We start from the raw sequence: 14968 nt of genomic DNA on the forward strand, positions 1-14968 counted from the left end.
AAGGACCTCATCAAGCAAAATAAGAGGAACTCAGAATTATATGGACTGATAATAGGATTTGATAAGCACCTATTTCAGTCAGGTCAGTAATGAAACTCAGAAGGAATTATTGAAGGCTGTGCCTTGCCAGAAAAAGAAAAACCTACTAGATCCAAAGAAACTAAATGATAGATTTGATTTTGTTAATTATTTTTTAAATTTTGTGACAGTAATACATTTTTCTGCAAAGGCAAGAAAATGCAAACAGGTCTTGAGCAAATTCTGGACTCTCTCTTCCCACTACTGAAAGAAAATCTTTAAAATTTATTTATTATACTATATCTCAATGAGTATACTGATTTTGATAAAATCAAAAACACCATACCTCCATTAGTACAGTTGTCCTTCTGTGGTTTGTTGTTGATGTTTTTGGAACATTTTATTTATCTTTAATTATGTATAAAGGAGTTTTAAATTTGACTGGGAACTGTTTCTTCAAGATGCAATTCCCATGACTGAGAATGAAGAATAGCAAGTTATATCCTAGCAAGTCATATGCTAGCAAGTCATATTCTCATATAATTGTGGACTTTACAGTGACTTCTTGGCACACAAAAAGAGAAGAGAAGAGAAAATGACAAGACAATAAGTGACTTCTCACATTCAGAGAGAAACTGTATTCTGAAGGGACATAGAGAGCATATTGAAGATCCCAGGAAGGAAATGGTGTGATCAGGATTTGATAGCTAATCTGGCTTCAGGTATTTAGGCCCTGAAATCCAAGGCATCAAGAACATTGGTAGGAGACTTTAGGTGGAAAACACGTTTCAGTCAAGAAAAAACCTAGGGAAACAGTGACCTAAGGAGAGATGCTAATACCAAAGAAGTGGTTACTACGTTCAAAGAAGACAGAAAATGTTGGAGAAACTGCATGACATTGGCGCTACTACAGTGAATGCATTATGATCAACAAATTTCTATATGTGGAGAGTTTGTCCTATGATCCATTGTATATTGCAAAACAGATTTGATACTTCATACTTAATTGAATACTATTTAATATGTATGAACAAATAAAATTTGTGAACCTATAACATTAAAAAGAGAACTATTATTGATGATATTATATTAATTTCATATTATTTTAATATGATGATTTTGAAAATCTTAGTGTAAACACTTTAATATTTAATTCCAATGTCCTAAATTTAAGATTATTATGTATTATATTTCATTATAAATATGAATGTATTAAGTTTAATTGTATTATAAATTATGTTCAATATAATTTACCAATTAATGTTAATGTTTAATTTACATTAGTGTTTAATATATTTTAATATATTTAATTATATATTATTAAACTATTTAATAGCATATTTTATTATATATAATAGAAGTAATATTAATTTAACCATTTACTAAATTCAATCGTATACTATGGAATTACATTAAATTATATGTATATTAATAAATACTTTAATATATAGAATTATATGTTGAATGAATACCTATCCTGCGTATTATATCTAATACAATTTCCAATATAGCTAATTATATTAATATGTGTAATTCCATTTAATAGGAACATTTTACATATTTTTGTGTAAATATATACATTTTTTGGTCATAGGACATGAAGTTGGCAGCTGTTCATAGTCCCAGAGTTCTCTGGCTCAAGGCCAGTACTCTACTACTTTGAGGCACAGCCCTACTTCTGTTTTTCTGGTGGTTAATTAGATTTAAGAGTCTCACAGAATTTCCTGTCCATGGGGGCCTTGATCCACGATCCTCAGATCTCACCTCCTAAGTCGCTAGGATTACAGGCGTGAGCTACCATCGCCCGACCTAATATAAATATTTTAATTTAATATTAATATTTGATTATATATGTTTATTATACCGAATTATATTTGTATTATTGATTATATAACAACAGCTATCTAAAAGCTACTAAAACTCAAACTATTTAGAAGGGGGTTAAGCCAAGCAGGAATATAGTTGCAAGTTCAGGAATTCAGGTCTCTTGTCTCCTCAGATTCCACTTCAGGGTACTGCAACATGGAAACAGAAACAGGTGAGTGGAGAGACAGAGCTAAGCCAAGTAGGGTGGCTGAGGAGTGTGTGGAGCATCACAGGTTCCTAGCCTTGAAGGTGACTTTGGTCACATGTAACTCCAGGGTTTAGGATTAGAGGCACTAAGCCCTTTCTGCTGCTCACAGTATACAATTATTTCTTCAGGGACAGGATGTCACTAAATATCCTCCCAGAACAAACTGCCTTGGATCACAATGGAGTAGCCATTAGCAGCTGCTGTTCTGATGGTGAACTTCAAGTGTTAGGAAGTGTACCCTGGGTCTGTAAGGTGGAGATATTTAGCTTTACACAGCTGGATATGCTGAGAAGTGTGGTACATGCTGACAGACTCTCGTTACAACCCTGCACCCCCACCCTATACAAGATCCTTCCTGATGTCTTCTAGTTAAGCATGAACATATTCTGGGCACACTTTTGTTTGAGGATAATTATCTCTTTAACTCCATCTTCCTATCTTGCCCTGCATGAAAATGGGGGAAAAAATCAGTAGGAAACAATGAGTCCTCGAACTGTAGGCCCATATATGTACCTGAGCCTGGGATCAATCTCCACCAGCAAAGAAAGACAAAAGGAACTTAAGTCATTTCTGAGAAGAGGGATTAAATTGCTGAAGAAAAAACAAATTAACTATGAGAGATCCAGTAAATTCTCTAATGAAGACAGAAACTTACAGGAAAACCCCTAAAGGAGGATTAAAAAGAGACAGAAAGGAAATGAATTACGTTCTCATTGGAGGTGTCTCCCTCTCCATCCTGGCTAGAGGAATCACTGGATGAATCGCTGGAGGAAGCTTCATCATGCTCCAGGGCACTGAGATACAGAGAGTCATCTGGGGAAATGAGGGATAGAGTGAATGTCTGCATGAGGAAGAATATTTACTCTTGCTTATTCTGGTGTCATGAAGAACCAAGTCAGAACTCTATTATTACTCACCTCTGTTCTCCTATCTCCAGGCTTCAGTTTTGTTATACTACACTAGGGATAATGTCTCTCATCTTACAGACTTTCTCCAGACCAGACTAGGACACTATAGCAGAAACAATGTGAGATATTTTCCTTTGCTCAAAGAAGCAGCCACTTGATAATTTGCCTTCATGTTCTTGCCTTCCATCACTCACCATGCACGCCTGTTTTCATCTCCTTCTTTCTGACAAATTTCCTTCACCTCTAATCCTGAACCTTGCTACATTTCACCTACATTGAATACTGAATGAATACAGAAGGCTAGGTTGTCACCTGTTCTAATAACTCAGTTTCTTAATGCCCCAAGATAACTGCCATTGACTAGGGTTTCTGTTATGCTCTGTTAGAGATAATTTCAGTCCCACAAACATACCATGAGTTTCCTAGGTATGAGATGAGGTTAGTGACTGGGAAGACATTAGATAATCATACTACAATAGATGTTCTCAGGGTTTAACTTAGTCCCAGAAGATGGGATTTGGATGAACGGTGGAAGTAAAAAGCAAATAACGTACTTCTCACCACTCCTCTCCAGAAGGATCCAAAAAGGAGTAGGTGGCCATAGGAATATTTTCATACACCTGCTCAGTGTCCTTTCTACACGACTATGTAGAAAAGAGAGTGAGGCTCTGACACCTGAAAATGCAGAGGCTGAGAAGGGACTTCCGACCTGACCTCTTGACAAAGGTTAGGAAAACTCCCTCTCTATGTGATCCTCCATGTCATAGCTAAATCTGTTAAACTAGATCCATTCCATCATGGGAAAACATCCCAAGACATGCCAATCAGTGTCCACATGCTGTCATGTTTGCCAGAAGCAGAAACAGGAAGAAGAACATTGTTTTCAAACAAAAAAGAAATGAGACTGTATGCTGGATACCAATAATTATCTGACAATTATTCCTGTGTCACTAATTATAAAGGAAGAATTCCATTCTCTCCATTTTTTGTCTCCATAGAAGATGCATAAAACTATACTTTCCATGGACATTTATCACTGTGTCTCAAGTCTAGGAATTTTCCTACCTGAAGAGTCTTCCTCGTCACTAGTCCAGTCATATTCCTGCATATTCCAGTCTTTGGAAACACAAACATTGCATAGAAATTTATTAGAAAGACTCATTGCTTGTAAATTATGCTGCATTACAATATGTTTTCTATATTTGGATGTGTTTTGTGTCCATAGGGTCTCATTTTGGAGGCTGTTTCCTGAGTGTTTCAATGAAGAGAGCTGGAGAAACATCAAAAAGTTAATAGTGCCACATGGAAAGAATGAATGGCCTATGACCATTCCTCAGAGTATGATGTACCCTAGATTGCACAGCAAGGCTCGAAATCCATAGTGCTCCTAATGCATGTCATCTCTTTACCTGATATACACTTAGGTATATTTAAGATATCTGGGGTCAGAATGCTGACCACACTAAGAGACAGACATTTCTACCCTTCTCACCATCCAGATCATCCTCTTGCACATAATTTGGTGCATCCACCTGATTGTTTCCTCTTCCTTCAGCATCTTCCTGCAATGATAGACAAGTCATTACTGTTAAGATAAGGCTACTCTGTGTCTTTCATACAGGTTTGTTCTTTTGGTGGCATTAGAAAGCAGATGAAAAACTGACCAAATCAAGACAACCCAAAGGTCCACCTTAAAACTACTGCTGCAAAGAAGCGCAGCTCATCCCTGACATATGCATTGCTCCAGTATTTTATTTTGCATGGTGTGAATGTGGGGGTGTGGGGTAGAAGAATAACAATGTTTCTACAAGGAAGAAAAAGTGCTTCCCTGATTAAACTTCATTGTGACATCTTGTAATTTCCTGAGGGCAATGTTTATTCCTGTCTACAATCAGATCTCAGTTGGAAAATATTTCTCTACTGCTATTCCCCTAACTAAGGAAAATGAATGTCATGCATAATATACATGCTCAACTGGCCATACTGTAAGATGCAGTGCTTGTTATTTCACATAAAGTCAGGCTCACTTACCTCAGATTTTTCCTGTTCCTCCTCATTTGTCCTGACCTGAGGAACAGAATCTTGCGTGGTCTCAGAAGCAACTAGGAAGGTACACATTGATGGTCAGTCAAATGACAGTGTTGCTTGGGATTATTCAAGATTATTAGTGTTTTCATGGGTATATAATCTTTGGCAAACTGGAGGAGCAAGCAAGAAATTGAAAGCATGGGAAGCTATATCATTTCTGCTAAAGGACTCTCATCACGTTAAAGCTGGTTAAAAAGTGTGAACACATTAGCTGGGTACTAGTGGCTTATGTCTGCTCTCCTAGCTACTGAGGAGGCTGAGATCTGAGGACTATGGTTCAAAGACAGCCAGGGCAGAAGAGTACCTGAGATTCCTGTCTACAGTTAATTTCCAGAAAACAATACTCTTTCTCTTCTATATATGTCCCAATCTGTTCATAAAGGATAATTGGTAAATAAAGAAAATATGAGAACACTAAACTGATATTATTAGCAAAAACTTACTAACGTGTCATTTGGTTACTTGTTTTTATAGAAATTGTGTGTGTGTGTGTGTGTGTGTGTGTGTGTCTGTGTGTGTCCTTTAAGCAAGTGGCTTCCAAACTGACAAGCATCTCCACAAATGAGTATTACTTGAATGAGGTAGGTATATGTGCAATCCTATCCACAAGTCCTGGAGATTGGAACATTTGGAGATATATGTAGGGATTAAAACCAGCCTGAACATTGTGTTACTTACTATGGAAACTAGGGTCAGTGTACTATTGAATTTGTGTGTTTTCAATACTTCTAAAGCCCACACTAAATCCACACAATTAAATAACTGCATGAGAAAAGTTCACTATGAGGAACTACTGACAAATGCTAATACCTATAGTATTTAACCCGTTACATCATGGCTCTCATGCCTAGAAAGTGGTCAAAGTCATAAACACTATGTCACCAAAATTGCAAAACTGCTTAGAGGATACAACTAGATGATCAGAGTTGTTTCTTTTATCACCAGTTCTGCTCAGCACAAAGTCATTTCTCTTTTCCATCAGCAAAAGTTGGATTGAGATTGAATTCTGTATCGAATCTGCCAAGAAAGCCCTAACTTTATCAGCAACTTTAGTGTGTTCTAGTGAGTTATGTGGGAATACGTACAGTTTCCATGTGCTGTGGAGTCCACCTGCAGTCAAAGAACAGAAGACACAGTGAGAAACAGTTCAGGTCCAATCCTCCTTAAACAGGGCTATGGTTAACTATGATGATATTGGAAAACAAATGGGGAGGACTTGTATCCCTGGAATGAAAGTTTATAAAAGAATCCTCCTTGAGAACACAAGAGACTGAGTAGAAATTATGAAAAAGTACAAAAGTGTTTACAAAAGTTTTGGTAAACCCTAATGCTCCTAAAGTCAATTTTTTATTACAAGGGGATTGTAACATATTGATATTACTTTCATAAAAACATATAAAAGGAAAACATGAATCAGTCCAGATAAATGGCACTAAAATGTGAAAGTTCTGAGAGTTGATGGAATGTTATTTCTCGAACATAAGAAATATTCATATAAATAATGAGGCAAAGAAGGATGGACATCATCAGAATGACAAAAAAGCAGAGGCAAATGAACAAAATCCAGGAGATATTATGCAAACACTGAAAACAATACAGTAGTGAAACAAAGATAAAGGAAGTGAAAGCATGTGTCTTAGAAGATAAAAGGAAGGAAGGTGAATGGAGGTGTTTTCAAAGAAGCTAAACAGGAGATAGTAAAAGATCAGAAATATTTCAAAAGTTGAAGACAAGCATAGAGGATTGCATGGATATACAATTGAGATTCCAGAAAATTAATAAACCATTAACAAAGAGCAGAATACCAAGTGAATCATAAACCTGTCATTTCATTGGTCCTTCTGAAAATAAAACAGTGATTTGCAGCTGATTCCTAAAGAAACAGTTCCCAAAACTGAATATGAGGAATAAATGCAAACCATATTCCCCTGAATCATATCCTAGTAAAATTCTTTGCAATTTTGGGATAGACTAGGAAATGACATACAAAAAATGAAAAGGAATTTCAAATAATATCAAAGAAACCTGTGTGCTGAAGGGGGACATACAGCATTGAAGATCCACAAGAGTAGACATAGGAGTCATTAGTTAGGTACAGTAAAATTGTCATGGTTTCTAAGCCCTCAGAGACCTAGATCATTTTAATCCTATGATCCCTTCCAGGGGAATAAACAGAATTCTGATGACAAAATACCTAGAGAAGCACAGATTAAAAAAAGAAAACACACAAATGGCAAATACTAAGTGGGCATGTGGGCAGTAACTGCATTCAATAGATACAAAATGAGAGATGTGGAGGGAAATGGGTAATGAGGGAGTCATTAGGGTGATTGATGGATAATCAATAAAGTACTACCTCTTTTTAGAGGTTTGTCCTACAACAGTTGTATATTATAAAAGATAATGTACTTAAAACTGTAAGGGAATAGAGTTTATTATAAATTAATAAATTAACATACTTTTACCATAAGGAGGAGGAAAGGCATTTTTGTTGTCTGTGGTGGGTCTTGAACTCTGGGCATGGGCGCTGTCCCTCGGTTCTTTAGCTCAAGGCTCGTGCCCTACCACTTGAGGCACTGTGCAACTTCTAATTTTCTGGTGGATAATTTAAGATGAGAATTGCACAGACTTTCTTGCCTGGGATGGCTTTGAACCACAATCCTCAGATCTCAGTCTCCTGAGTAGCTAGGATTACAGGGGTCAGCCACCAGTACCTGGCTAGAAACATTTAACACAAACTACATTTAAACAATTTAAAAACAGAATGATTTATAATGTGTGTAGGAGTAGCAGAATGGCAGTTCCAAGTTCAAGAATTCATGTCTCTGTCTCCTCAGAGTTCACCTCAGGAATCAGCAATATACACCTAGTGGAGTTCCAATTTGGAAGACAGACAGAGAAGTGACCATAGGGTAGTTCAAATGTGTGAATACTCAGAAGTTCATAAGCCTTGGAAAATGAACTTGAGCCGCGATAATTCCTGATTTTGGTTTGGAAGCCCCATGGTTTGTCTGCTGAATCCCAATTGCAGTCTTTGGACAGTGTTCCTAAGTCTTTGCTAGGAGGAAACACTCCTCCCTAGTCCATACTTGAGGCTTTAGCAGTTGTTGTTCTAATGGTGAACTGGAGTTGGAGGAAAGTGTACTACTGACCTAGCAGCTACAGAGTGTGAGCTCTACTCGGCTGGGTCTGCTAAGGAGAATGAGTACTGCGGACACAGAATTTGGAAACAGCACTGCCTTTAACTATTCTAAAAATATTCCTCCTGATACCTGCTAATCAAAACATGAGTGATCACTTGACTCACATTTTTCCTAAACATTTTTTTAATTTACAATAACTAGTATATGTCTGAGTCAAGCAGAAAAGGTCATATAAGTTGATGTTAGGGAAATGAACCCTAAGATATGTATTCAAATGTTTTTTTTTCTTTCAGGTGATTGTTTCTAACACATTTATAAGATTATTTCTTTGTTGCTTTGTATGTCCTTCCCTCATGGTATAACCCCTGCTTTCATTGGTATAATTTGTGGAGGGGAATGGAAAAAACAAATCATTTAAATAGGGATACAGGTGGATCCATTGCAACAATGAGATGTACAAGTCGTTATGTGGAAAAACGAACTTTACAACTTTGGTGGGGGGAGGAGGATTGGGTGAGGGTGGGAGGTGGAGAATGGGAAGGGGAAACAAAGGAGGAAGCTACAATGCTTGATAAGAAATGTACTCATCTTGCCCATGTAATTGTAACCCCTCTGTACAGTATTTTCACAATAAAAAAAACACCACATATTCTGGCCATAACAGAAACTCAAGTCAAACAGGGGGACTGAGTGTGTAACTCAATGTAGACACTTGAGTGTACATAGGTTTGAGTTGCATCTCTAGAATGAAAGAAAGACAAAGGAAACCAAAGGCATGTCTCAGAAGGATGGTGAAATTGGCTGGAGATATAATGAATACACATACCTATGATTATTAAACAGTGAAAAACTGAGAAAATTCAATCATTAATGCAAGTGAAAAAAGGAAAAGTCCAAAAAAAAGGGAGCAATCTGATGAGACAACTCTAAAAGAGTAGGACATACAAAGGTCAGAGAAAGGACATGAATTACATTCTCATTGGTGGTGTCTGTCTCGGTATCCTCTGAATCATTGGAAGAGGGTTCCTCACACACCTCAGCAGTGACAGGGATGGCTTCATCTGAGCAAGGAAGAATAGAGTGAAAGTCCAAAGGATTAATTTGACTCCTATTTTTTCTGGAATCCTGGAGAGTTTTGTCTTATCTCTGAACTGCTGCCTTCAGGCAGGTTAGATTGCAATGAAAATCTTCAGGGCCTTTTCCACCCAGACTCTGCCCCTATAGCAGGAAGTGGTTTCTTACCCCATTCCTCACAGAGAGAGCTACTTTATGAATTTGTCCTCATAATATTAACTTCTCTCACCCACCCACCCAAAAGTTTCACTTTCCTATATTGTCTCCTATTTTCTTTTTCTTTTTTCCTTCTTTGTCTTTTTTTCTTTTTCTTGTGCGTCCTGGGGCTTGAATTTATATTATCCGGATGCTGTCCCTGAGCTTCTTTCCCCCCTCAATCCTAGGAGTCAACCACTTTGGCCACAGAATCAATCCTGTCTTTTGTGGTAGGTAATAGGACATAAAGGTCTCATGAACTTTCCTGGCCAGTTGTATTCAAGATATGATCATCAATATCTCAGCTTCCTTGAATAGATAGGATTATAGTTGTGAGCCATCAGCAACGGGCTAGTTAGCTTTGTTTCCTTTTCTTTCTCCTTATGACCCTGGCACCATTATAACATTCTTATATATGGAAAACTGAATGAAAGTTGAGGAATATAATGTCTCCATTGCTAATGACTTGGTTTCTTAGAACCCTGATGTAACTGGTATTATTCTTGGGTTTCTGTTATGCCCTGTTGTATAGAATTTTAGCCAACCCACATGTAGACTGATTGTTCTGAGTATGAAGTAAAGTTAGTGATTGCATAGCCTTTTGATTTTCTCATCTCCATAACTTCCCTCAGAGTTACACCTAGTCCCATATTTTGACATTTGCATAAAAAGTGAAAATAAGAATTGGAAAGCACACTTGTGGATACTCCTCTTCTTAACACCATGGAATTGTTCAGGAAGCCCATAGGAATATTATCTCATTCCTGGGCAATGGCTTTTAATCCAGACTGGACAGAGAGGCAGAATGGAAAGGAATGCTCTAAGGCCTGAAAAGTCAGTAGACCAGAATCAACTTCTAATCTACCGCCTGATGAAATAAGGACAAGTATCTCTCCACATTCACAGAATACCTGAGAGCCAGGCCTGTGCCAATAGATTCCTTATATTATGAATCAACACAGCAATCTATGAACTCCAATGCTGTGTTCTTTTCCAGACAAAGTATCAGGAAAAGGAATCCACATGGAGAATGGCGTTTTCAGTAGAAAAAATGACACTGTAAAGTTCCATGCCTTATTCCTATGTCACTAATGTAAAAGTTCATACATATTTCTTGTTCTTGGTATTCTCTACTCCCTTCTTTGTTTCTCCAGAGCTGAAGCATGACTTACACCTCCTAGGAATCTTTGCCATTTGGTCTCAACTCCAGAGGATGTCCTACCAGCAGCATTGTCTTCTTCACTATCTGAATTGTATCAACTTGGGTTCCAGGCAGAAAACATTGCAATGAACATTATTGGAGATGTTACTGCACCCTTTCACTCTTTATTAGGCTAGATTATACTATGTACTTTATATTATTTGGATGTGATTTGCCCCAAAATTCAAATTATGGAGGCATAGTGCTGAGTGTTGAAATGTTAGGAAATGAGGTAGGTTTTCACAAAGAAAAATAAATCCATTGGGATACCACCCTAAGAAATGATCCATGTAATTTTCTTAGGCCCTGATTCATACTCTGAAGGCCATAAAAGAGACAAAACATTTCTACCTTTCTCAACATGCACAATAGCCATGTCCATGTGACTTAGTCCATTGTCATGGTCATTTGCACTAACTCCTTCATCCACCTGTAATGACAAAAAAGAGTTACTGTGAAAATGAGGCTATTCTGGTCCTGCTCATGGGTCAGGTGCTGTGCTTGGCCCAAGTCCTTTCTGTCCTTGTTTTGACAAGGGGTTAAGAAATGCTGCCATGCTTTTCTATATGCCAACAATGAGAAAAGTGTGGCTGAAATTAGGAACGCAACTCCATTTGTAATAGCCCCACAAAAAATAAAATACCTAGGAATTAACTTAACTAAAGAAGTGAAGGACCTCTATGATGAAAACTTTAAAATCTTGAAAAAGGAAATCAACACAGAACTTTAAAAATGGCAAAACCTCCCACGCTCCTGGATTGGCAAGATTAACATCGTGAAAATGGCAATACTTCCCAAGGCTATCTACAAATTCAACACGATACCTATCAAAATTCCACCCTCATTCTTCAAGGAAATAGAAGAGGCAATCCAAAAATTCATATGGAACAATAAAAGACCCCGAATAGCAAAAACGCGCCTCAATGGAAAGAACACTGCTGGAGGAATATCAATACCAAATTTCAAACTCTACTATAAAGCCATAGTAATCAAAACAGCTTGGTATTGGCATAAGAACAGACCTCAGGACCAATGGAATAGAATTGAAAACCCAGAAATGAACCTACAGACCTATAGCCATCTAATCTTCGATAAGGAAGCTAAAACAATAGAATGGAAGAAAGACAGCCTCTTCAGTAAATGGTGCTGGCAAAATTGGTTAACTACATGTAGAAAACTAAAGCTAGATCCTTATATATCACCCTGCACCAGAATCAACTCCAAATGGATCAAAGACCTTGAACTCAAAGCAGACACTCTGAAAACATTACAGGATGGAATAGGAGAAACCTTAGGTCTCCTTGGCTCAGGCCGAAATTTTCTTAATAGAGACCCGGAAACACAACAAATCAAAGAAAGGTTGGACAAATGGGATTGCATACGGTTGCAGAGCTTCTGCAGGGCAAATGACATAGCTAGCAAGATCAATAGAAAGCCCACCGATTGGGAGAAGATCTTTACTAGCCATACAACGGACAAGGGTCTCATATCTAAAATATACTTGGAACTCAAAAAATTAAACCACCCAACAACAAATCCTCAAAGAAACAACTGCCCAATAAATAAGTGGGTGAAAGACTTAAAGAGAAGCTTCTCTGAAGAAGAAAGAAGGATGGCCATTAGACACATGAAGAAATGTTCAACATCCCTAGCCATAAAAGAAATGCAAATCAAAACAACATTGAGATATCACCTCACTCCAGTTAGAACAGCAAAAATCAAGAACTCTAACAACAACAGATGCTGGAGGGGATGTGGACAGAAAGGAACCTTACTTCATTGTTGGTGGGAATGTAAACTTGTTCAACCACTTTGGAAAGCAGTATGGAGGTTCCTCAAAAGGCTTCACATAGATCTCCCCTATGATCCAGCAATCGCACTTTTGGGCATTTACCCAAATGTATACAAACAAGACCACACTAAAGCTACCAGCACAACTATGTTTATTGCAGCATTATTTACCATAGCTAAGATATGGAACCAACCCAGAAGCCCCTCAGTAGATGAATGGATCAAGAAAATGTGGTATATATACACAATGGAATTCTATGCCTCCATCAGAAAGAATGACATTTCCCCATTTGTTAGGAAATGGAAAGGCTTGGAAAAAATTATATTAAGTGAAGTAAGCCAGGCCCAAAAAAGCATAGGTCCCATGGTTTCCCTTATTTGCAATATCTAGTATAGGTATGAGTCAAGCGGAAAAGATCAGATAATGTGATGTTAGGAAAACGAACCCTTAAATATGTATTTTAATGTTTTCGTTTCTTTCATGCATGTGTTTCTAACGCATTTATAAGATTATTTCTTTGTTGCTTTGTATGTCCCTCCCCCACAGTGTAACCCCTGCTTTCACTTTATTTGATGTCAGTATAACATGTGGAGGAGAGGGGGACAAACAAGTCGTTTAAGGATTCAGGTGGACCTGTTGTAACAAGGAGAATTACAAAATGTCATGTCAAAGCAAGCTTTACAATGTCGGAGGGGGCGGGAGGGGGGTATGATTGGGTGCGGGGGAGGGGGGAGGCTGGGAAGGGAGGTGAAGGGTAAACAAAGGAGGAGGCTGCAATGCTTGGTAAGAAATGTATGCATTATCCTGCCAATGTAATTGTAACCCCTCTGTACAGTATGTTCTCAAATAAAATAAAATTAAAATAAAAAAAAAAAAGAAATGCTGCCATGGATACAGTTTACTTTGATAAATCTTGTAATAACTGAAGGCAGATTCTCCCCCATTACAGGTTTTTTTTTCAGTCCAGGACAGCTATTTACCATCTGAGTCAAAAGTCTACTTTGGAAAACCATTTTTAATGTTGTCCACAATTAGATCTCAGTGGGAAAATATCTATCCCTACATATTCCCTTAAGGAAAATAGAGGTCATTTATCAGACACATGTTTACATGATCATATTGTAATATAGTTGATAAAGAAAGTAATACTTGAATTTCACACAAAGACAGGTACACTTACTTCAGCTTTCGGGTGTTCCTCATTTGTCCTGGCTTGTGGAATAGAATTCTTCACAGTCTCAGAGACAACTAGGAAGATGCAGATTGATGTTCAGTAAAATGGCAATGTTGGTTGGGATTACTTAGGATCATTAGTGTTATGGACACGAGACAAGAATATAAGGAAAGGAGAAAATTAGAAAAGGATTGAGAAGCTTCAGAAGCATTATCTTTCCAAATAAATGAAATCTATTTGATGTGGTAATGTTTAAAAGGGGTGGGAACACTAAGGTATATGCGGTGTGTTATTGAGGACATCTGAGCCATCTTAATTATTTTCAGAAATGGAACTGGTTCTCCATTGTGTTTTTGATCCCTTCCAAGATGGTTTTTTTTTCTCCCAAGAAGAATATGACTTCAAATGTTTACTCTCATACACATTCTCTCATTACAGGATTACAAATAACCATTGCTTTCATACTGAATTTAATTTCAGGCTAGCTATTCTCTTGTAGTTTCCCAATCATTTTGCAATGATAAATTGTTAGTACAGATGATCTGATGACACTGAAATGCCACCATTTATAGATATTCACTGAGTGATTTTTTTTCCTGACTTGAATTTATAGACAGAACTATACACTTCAAGAAAGAACATTTGTCCTGGAGTTTGGCAAGAAGGAATAGATGCCATTGAGCTGAACAAGGATGGGTCCAAGGACTGTAGTCAAGTGATAGCTTGTGTTACTTGTGAACATATTATTATCCATGTGCTATTGAATTTGAGTGTTTGCAAGGCTTTCGAAAATCACATTTAAAACAATAAAATCATTACATGACAAGTAATGCATAGGAGTAAGTGCTGAAAAGTCTACCATCACTGCACTGTTCTATTGCATGTCTCATTGCACTCACATCTAGGAGATTATCCTTATCCTTGTCTATAAATATGATGTTAGTAACTAGAAAAGTCTTCTCTTATTTGTACTATGGGAGATGTGACCACTGCAACCACCTCAAATGACAGACAGCACTCTATAAGCTATAGTACACCCTGACATGGTTACTAGGTATTTCATGTCAAAATAATTAATGCAGGACAATAACTCAGAGGATCAACACTCAGCCCATACATGACTTCAACATATCCCTGTCTATTTTCAGTATCAAATGATTGATGATGTTTCTCTGCATCATGACCGTATTAGGACTGAGGATGCTATTTAACCATAAGTTTTACCTTGGAGTGGAGGAGTGTATGAATTAATTATGTGCATTGTACAAGGTACTGTGATAATGACTTGTTTTCCAAAGTTT

The 14968-nt window shown here is 37.4% G+C and overlaps 1 protein-coding gene across 1 annotated transcript; it reads right to left on the reverse strand.

Annotated features, from left to right (window-relative positions):
- Positions 1–1616: 1616 nt before the first annotated feature.
- Positions 1617–13753, reverse strand: LOC138808481 (uncharacterized). Its single transcript, XM_069994752.1, has 9 exons — positions 13674–13753; positions 11053–11131; positions 9204–9292; positions 6174–6198; positions 5032–5102; positions 4493–4562; positions 4066–4116; positions 2799–2905; positions 1617–2033 (listed from the first exon to the last, which is right to left on the reverse strand). The coding sequence occupies exons 2-9, from the start codon at positions 11081–11083 to the stop codon at positions 1989–1991; spliced, it is 489 nt and encodes a 162-aa protein (XP_069850853.1). The 5' UTR covers positions 11084–11131; positions 13674–13753; the 3' UTR covers positions 1617–1988.
- Positions 13754–14968: the final 1215 nt, after the last annotated feature.

Source organism: Dipodomys merriami, unplaced genomic scaffold, assembly GCF_024711535.1.
Source record: "Dipodomys merriami isolate MVZ:Mamm:240054 unplaced genomic scaffold, mDipMer1.0.p SCAF_45, whole genome shotgun sequence".
Classification (NCBI taxonomy): Eukaryota; Metazoa; Chordata; class Mammalia; order Rodentia; family Heteromyidae; genus Dipodomys; species Dipodomys merriami.

Bases quoted from the DNA above. Each gene is read 5' to 3' on its own strand.
- LOC138808481 (XM_069994752.1), bottom strand. From the start codon at position 11,083: ATGGACATGGCTATTGTGCATGTTGAGAAAG. The intron at 4,563-5,031 runs GTAAGTGAGCCT...CTATCATTGCAG, and splicing joins AGGAACAGGAAAAATCTGAG to GAAGATGCTGAAGGAAGAGG. The intron at 2,034-2,798 runs GTAATTCATTTC...TCCATGTTGCAG, and splicing joins GAGACACCTCCAATGAGAAC to TACCCTGAAGTGGAATCTGA.